The sequence below is a fragment of the Sinocyclocheilus rhinocerous genome, unplaced genomic scaffold (assembly GCF_001515625.1).
Source record: "Sinocyclocheilus rhinocerous isolate Xijiao unplaced genomic scaffold, SAMN03320098_v1.1 scaffold4043, whole genome shotgun sequence".
In the NCBI taxonomy this organism is placed as follows: Eukaryota; Metazoa; Chordata; class Actinopteri; order Cypriniformes; family Cyprinidae; genus Sinocyclocheilus; species Sinocyclocheilus rhinocerous.
Genome location: NW_015654500.1, coordinates 153783 through 161372, shown reverse-complemented (window position 1 = coordinate 161372; position 7590 = coordinate 153783). Strand labels below are relative to the sequence as shown.

Sequence of the window (7590 nt, the reverse complement as noted above, 5' to 3'; positions counted from 1 at the left end):
GTATTGTTTCATTTCGTTTCTACAAAGAAATCCAGAAGATGCTACAAAAAGTTATTAAATTATAATTTATTATTATTAAAATTAAATAATTTTGTTATGATTTGTTTGTTTGTTTAGCATTTTCTGAAAAGCTGTGACTTGCTAATGTGTTCTGAGTGTTTTTTAATGGGCTGTTATAAGGTTGCTATGGTGTTTTTGCTGGTTGCTTGGGTGTATTGGGCGGTTGCTTACTGGCCCAAGTCAAAAGAGCCACCCCTAATGACCTCTGGGTAATTTATTGCGGCGTGTATCAGTTTAGTGTACGCTGAACATGTGCTTGAAATCTGTCCCTCCTTCTGTAACCCTCTTTTAATTGGCCTAATAGAATTTGTTCACCTTTTGGGCAATAAAGTACAAAAGAAGAGCCAAAAAACATCCCATAAATAAAACACAATTGAATCAGCCCGTGATGGCTGTCCAGCATCTTTTCCCTTGGGTGTACATCTGCCAGATGCAGAAGAATCAGCCTTCTGTCAACACATTGAGCTTGGCATCATCCACCAAAGCTAAATTACACCCTTAATGGCGCTAAGAGGCTCTTTGTTAACTCATGACTCCAGATAAACACTTATAATGGGCTGGCGGAAACGTTCACGGAGCGTTCCAGATAGTGATTGGCAGCTATAAACCTATGGTTTGGATGCAGTGATATGTCGCACAGATGTGTGAAGGCTTTTTTCGAGATTGTGGGTCTGTTTTTTTTTTTATGTTCTGATCAAATTTGATTTGAAGTACAACCTTCAACTATATACAGTCCTTGAAAATGATGATGAAAGTGAATCTGGAGTGAATCATTTTTAGAATTATATATTTAGACTCGCCATCTCTCACTTTGAACCAGGTTGTTTTGAAATTTACCTCACAGGCTACTTTAGAAATGGGTGTTTGTAAGCCAAAAGTGTGCTCCTGAGCTTTTAGATTGAAACATCTATGATCGTTTTTCTAACTTTCTTTTGTTTCTGCTCATGGCTGTGCTTGTCCTGTGGCTTGATTTTACTTTGTTTTGCGATTTTGTTTATAGCGCTGATAATTTTTTGCTTTTATCTTTTGCTCGTTCCTTTTGTTTCATCTGTTTCACCCCCCTAGGCTTTTATCTTTATTTGTTGTGATAAATGTTTATATTATGACATTTGAAGCACTTCGAGCTGCCTTTTATGTCTGATAGTTGCTTTATAAATAAAGTTATTATTAAATGTATTATTGTTTTTATTCTTTTCAAACATTTTGATCTGGAACCCAGTTTATTTTATTTTATTTATTTATTTATTTTTTATAAAAAATGCCTTGGTGCCTTCATTTTTATGAATCAAGTAAACATTCCAAGTAATTATTCAAGTAAAATAGTCAGCAATAATTTAAGAATACATTTTTTTTAAAGAAAATTATTAGACCTGGACTAAGCTATTTATAAATGTTTTCCTTTTTTTTTTTATTGTTTCTGTTCGTGTGTCTGTCCTGTAGGTTAACGCTTGATCTACTCTGTTTTGAAATATTGTTTATAGCACTGGTCAATTGCACTTTATTTATTTATTTAGCTGTTGTTTTGTTGCAGCTGTTGTTATACTTATCTTTTATTTGTTTTGTTAAAATGTTTTCATATTATGCCCTTCATTTGAAGAATTTTGGACTTAAAAAGTGCTATATAAATAACATTTCATATATATATATATTTTTTTTTTTGAATGTTTTTAAAACATTTTGCTATGGAAAATTAAAAATGAAAATTTATTATCATTATCATTATTATTATTATTATTATTATTATACTCGTAGGTTCATTATTTATTTTACAAATTACATAAAAACGTCACTGTACATTCAAGTATTTTTTTGAATTTACATTTTTCCAAGCAATAATTTAAGTTAATAGGCAATACTCTGACATGAAATAACTTTTGTAAAATGAATGGGCTTTAGCCTGAACCATCACTAGTAATTTTTCTGACCTTTTTCTGTGTCTGCTCTTGGTTGTTTTTGTCCTGTGGCTTAGCACCTGCTTTCCTCTGTTTTGGGATTTTGTTTATAGCTCTGGACGTCCGGCCCACATCGCTATCGGTTTTCACGTGTCAGAATAGCTTTGCAAGAGTGACATAGAGATTACTGTATTCATTAGGCCCGAAACAACTGTTTTTTATGGACTTGTTATGCAGTTTTTAGTTACGTGTGTGTTTTACGGTCCCATTTAGAGTTGTGGAGTAACAACCTTGCTCTGAGCAAGAACAAATCCAGGGAATGTTGGGTACGGAATAAGGGGCCTAATTACTCAGCACGCCATCCACATCTTCCACTTATTAGGCCGTACTTTTGGATTTCAGGAGACTACATGCATGGATCCAAGCCGCATCGCATAATAACTAGCAGAAGAAATTATAAAAGACTTGAAAATATGAAGAAATTAAATGTAAAAAATTTAACGTTGACCTGTGGCTTTGACCTGTGGAAATAATAATCAAAGACATCGCTGACTAATAAGTCGCTGTGGTGATAAATCAGAAGAATGAAATATTGTGATGTATGGAGAATGTATGCTCAGATATTCTTTTATTAAAGTTTTCTCTTCTTTTCTCTTCTCTTGTCTTCTTCAGCTCCTAACCCATGTGCAGGTAACAAAGGAAGAGGCCCGTGTTCTCACCTCTGCCTTATAAATTATAATGGTTCTGCATCTTGCTCCTGTCCACATCTCATGAAACTGTCGGCCAACAACCGAAGCTGCCAAGGTGAGCTCAGCCTGTCTGCTGGACTGTAGATCTCGCTTTTTACGAGACGTGTTTGCGTAATAAATATACACAGCACATAAGTACACTGATGCTTCATTGAGGCACGAGTTGCGACTTACAATATAGGTTTCTTCATAATAAAGCAGAATGTCTGATATTGGAATAATTATAGCGTGTATCAGGAGACTTTCGCGACCTACCTAAACTCATTACAGACTGAAATGGAGATCTCTCTTTACCAGCTGCCCCAGAGATCTCTCAGAAGGTCAAGAAAGGAGAATTTACAGTATGAGTCCTTTGAGCTTTATGTCTTTATAGCGCTGCCTTTGTAAGGACACTCAATTCCCCTTATTATATTTGTCCCGCTAACTGATTTAGGTCATATTTTTCATTCGCAGAGATACTAGAGACAGAGAAATAGAATTCAATTGAGAATGAATTTGAGTTATTATATATTTATGTATCTGTGAACAGGTGTGAAGAAGTTCCTGTTATACGCTCGGAGATCTGAGATTCGAGGAGTGGACATCGACAACCCGTACCTCAACGTCATCATGGCCCTCACCGTACCCGATATCGATGACGTCTCGGCGATGGATTACGATGCTGTAGAGGAGAGGATTTACTGGGCCGATGTGAAGACCCGAACGATAAAATGGGCATTCATTAACGGAACCAAACTCGAAACCGTCCTGTCTGGAGGTATGTCGAATTCCATTTTGACAGTTACAATCTCACACAGTTTACACACTTTCATTGATAGAAGAGTCAAATGTGTCTTTACAAAGAAAACCTTTTATTAAATTATACCTTATTTTGCATTTTTGTTGTCATTTGGGTTGCAGTGATCTGCAAGTATTCACAATCAGCAGCTTGTTTATTAGCGTGAATAAAATATGCAGATAATTAATTGATTTTATTATATTATAGTGCATTATATTACATTATGTTGTTATTTTTTCCTCTTGTATTTTTCTTTGCCTGTTTTTAAATTATACATTATATAAATATATAGATTACAAATATGATATGATATTGTATTTATTGATTGATTGATATTTTGTTTTGATAAAACATTATGAAAGGTGCTGTATATAAAAAATAAAAATATAAATATTGTTATACTGAATTATATTAAATCATAGCTTGTTTTATTAGCATTACTAAATATTATATTATATTATATTATATTATATTATATAGTTTTTTCTCAAATATATTACAAATATGATATGATATGATATGGTATTATATTGTATTAAATTATATAATTTCCTTTTCATTTTATTTTATTTTTTGCTTTTTTATTGTAATACAAAATATGAAATATGCTGTACAAAAATATAAAATATAAAAATTGTTATATTGAAATATATTAAATTAAATTAATTTAATAAAGAGCTTGCTTTATTAGCTTCTCTAAATATGCAGATTATGTTATATTATATTATATTATTATTTATTATTATTATTTTAATATTTTATATTATTTTTTCCTATTCCTTTTTTATTTCATTTTATTTACTTTTTTGTCTGTCTTGTTTTAACACATTTTATGAAGTGAAAATGGAAATTTCTATTCTATTCTATTCTATTCGTTTTATTTTGCTAAAACAAATTGTGAAAGGTGATATGCATAAAATGATTATATTACACACACACACACACACACACACACACACATTTCGCTATATGTGTACTTTGTTTTATGTGATAAAAAGATGAAAAATGCTGATTATGTGTTGATAATATCTGTATTTACAGACCTATCTAATGTCCGTGGCCTGGCTATTGACTGGCTGTCGAGAAACATGTACTGGATGAGCTCAGACAACGATGAGTCCCACATTAACGTCGCCCGTCTTGATGGATCTCTCAAAACCACCGTCGTTCACGGCATGGACAAACCCAAGTGTCTCGTCCTGCATCCATCTAAAGGGTAAAAAGCAAAAACCACACTAACAATTAGCCATATCCATATTGGAGAAGTTGCGGACTGCGTGTCGCTAAAGATCGCTATCCTATTTATTAGTAAGTAATTGCACACTTCCGTCGAATTGTCACCTTTTGTTACCGTCAAAGCTGCGTGTGAGAAACATCAGTTACAGAGCTAATTACTGAACAGGTCTCTGTTTATATTCAGCGTGCACAATTAACTAAAGTTATTAGAGTCATTTACTTAGAGTTGATTTAAGACTGACAAATCGTTGTAGCTGTGAAAACTCTTTAACGACGCCAAACTAGTTGTCAGCCAATCAGAAATGCGAATTTATCTTACCCTTGTTGGGCTGGTCAATGACAGCTCTTTAATTAGCATACATTATGATTCCAAGCATGCAAGCTAATTAAAAACGAAGCCAGTTCCTCGCAATTGTTTACACGAGATTTAATATAACACGATTCTGTAATCCAGTGATGGATCTTAAGCACGGTACAGTGCGCATGTTGTTGCCGATATCTCTTATGATCTTTGCCCCCTCGTGTTGTGTTTTTTTTTCGCCAGCTGTCTTCTCGTTTTAGCTTCCAACCTCGTCGACATTTCTGAAAGTCATCTGTCACGTAGGTTCATGCGCGCCATCAAGATGTATGAGGGAGATAGAGACAGCTTTATTCGATTGTTTTGTGCTCTGTGGTGATTGTGAAGATAAAGTTCTTTTCTACCTTCCCGACCTTCACGCGGGTCGCAATCCTTAAACAGAAGAGTCCCATCCTTCATCTCCAAAACTCATCCATCTCTCTGAATGATTCTTGTTTTGTTGTGGTCTACAGGAAGATGTTCTGGATGGATGGGGGCACTATAAATATGGCCAATATGGATGGCAGCAACATCAAGATTTTGCACCAGAACCAGAATGAGCCTGTTGGTAAATTGAAGTTCCAAAACCTGCAGTAGTGAGATGTGTACTTAGAGTACACTGTGTTTTAAGGCAAAATGGTTATGGCTTCTTTCTGTAAAACTTTATTTTGGTCAAAATCTAAGGCATGTGTCATCTGTGGAGAAGGCAGTCCCAGAATGCATTATGATACAGTGAACACATTCATCCGAAATGGTGTTAGTTTGGTATTATTGAGATACATTTTTTTATTAACATTTTGAATTAGTTTTTTTTTTTAGGTAAATTAATTTTAGTTTAGTTTTTCTTTTCTTTTCTACATGAATCTGAAATGTTTACTTAAATGTTATTTAATGTAACTTTTATTTGCTTTGCCTTTGTTTTGTCTTGTTTGGCTTTGCTTTCATCTGTTTTGCTTTGCTTTTGTTTTTGATTTGTTTTGCTTTGCTTTGCTTTAGTCTGTTTGCATAGCTTTTTGCAGTGTTTTTTTTGTTTAATTTAGCTTGTCATTGCTTTGCTTTTGTCTGTTTTGCATTGCTTTTTGTTTTTGTTTTGCTTTGCTTTTCTTCTGTTTTGTTTGCTTTTCTTTGCTTCATTTTGCTTTGCTTTAGTCTGTTTTGCACTGCTTTTGCATTGCTTTTTTATTTTAGTTTGTCTTTGCTTTGCATTTGTCTGTTTTGCATTGCTTCTCTTTGTTTTGTGTTGCTTTCATCTTTGCTTTAGTCTGTTTTGTGTTGCTTTTGCTTTGCTTTAGTCTGTTTTGAATTGCTTTGCTTTTCTGTGCTTCATTTTGCTTTGCTTTAGTCTTTTCTGTAGTGATCTGTTTTGCTTTGATTTGCTTTTCTTTGCTTGTGCTTTGGTTTTGTCTGTTTCGTGTTGCTTTTGTTTGTTTAGTTTTTGCTTTGTTTTGTGTTGCTTTCATCTGTTTTACTTAGCTTTTGCTTTGGTTTAGTCTGTTTTGTGTTGCTTTTGGTTTTGTTTTGTTTTGCTTGTTGCTTCGCTTAGCTTTGTTTTGTTTTTCTTTGGTTTGTCTTTGTCTATTTTGCGTTTTTCTTTTTTAATAAAATTATTTTTGCACTCCTTTTTTTGCTTTTTCATTTGCAAACAGCATGGAGTAAGATGTTAGCAACAATGTTTTCTTTGCTTTAATGTTTGTTTCGCTTTTGTGCTTTTACTTTTGTTTTTAACCATTTAATAAATCTGCTGTTTCAAACAATCTATTTAACATTTGCAAGATCACACGGCCTCATGTACATGTATTTACTGTAACTGCATGTGAGAATAAGGGCACCATTTACTCATTCCTCCTCTTCCTCTAGGCCATGTCTGTTGAAATCATTATATCTATAGTAATTTGGTCTGAGTAGTAGCCCTAGGTATTGTTAGAGCTCTCTGAGATGTTCGTGGTTCTCCCCTCAACTCATAATTAAAGCAAAATCTCCCTGACACGCAGTACATGTGATTATGGCCTGAGCCAAATCTTAAGTAACAGCGGTTATCATTATGATGTGAACAAGGGATTATTGCAGATGAAGGAAATAAAAAGAGAAATCAACCTTTTGAACTCTTTTTGAACACTATTTATGCGGTGCAGCAAATAAACATGCCTTGCTGTAGGGGAAATTGCAGATTTCAAATAACCAGACACGATTTGTTAGTGACGATATGTGTTGATATTCATAAGATGAAACAATGTTCAGTTCTTTGTTATTTAAATGTGCTATGTTTAACAGAAACATCTCTTGTGAGAAGATAATATCAAATAATGAAGTTTGGGATAATTCTGTTTACTCTCGAGCATCCAGTTAAAGGAATACTTCACCAAAAAATGAAAATTGCTATCATTATCTCTCCCTCATGTCTTCCAAACCCAAACTGTTTTGCAAACCCAAAAGTCTCTTATACTCACCAAGGCTGTATTTATTTGTTAAAATAATAACATTTTGAAATTGTATTACAATTTAAAATAAATGTTTACTATTGTAAAATATTATAATATA

The 7590-nt window shown here is 33.5% G+C and overlaps 1 protein-coding gene across 1 annotated transcript in view; it reads left to right on the top strand.

The window, feature by feature from the left end:
* LOC107717225 (low-density lipoprotein receptor-related protein 1B-like) overlaps positions 1 to 7590 on the top strand; it is a gene marked incomplete at its 3' end in the record, with an annotated part of 268070 nt that overhangs the window by 110205 nt on the left and 150275 nt on the right. Inside the window, exons 26-29 of the mRNA XM_016523907.1 lie at positions 2625 to 2756; positions 3231 to 3458; positions 4521 to 4695; positions 5526 to 5620. Of these exons, the coding sequence (XP_016379393.1) occupies positions 2625 to 2756; positions 3231 to 3458; positions 4521 to 4695; positions 5526 to 5620 (630 nt within the window). The remainder of the gene's footprint in view (positions 1 to 2624; positions 2757 to 3230; positions 3459 to 4520; positions 4696 to 5525; positions 5621 to 7590) is intronic.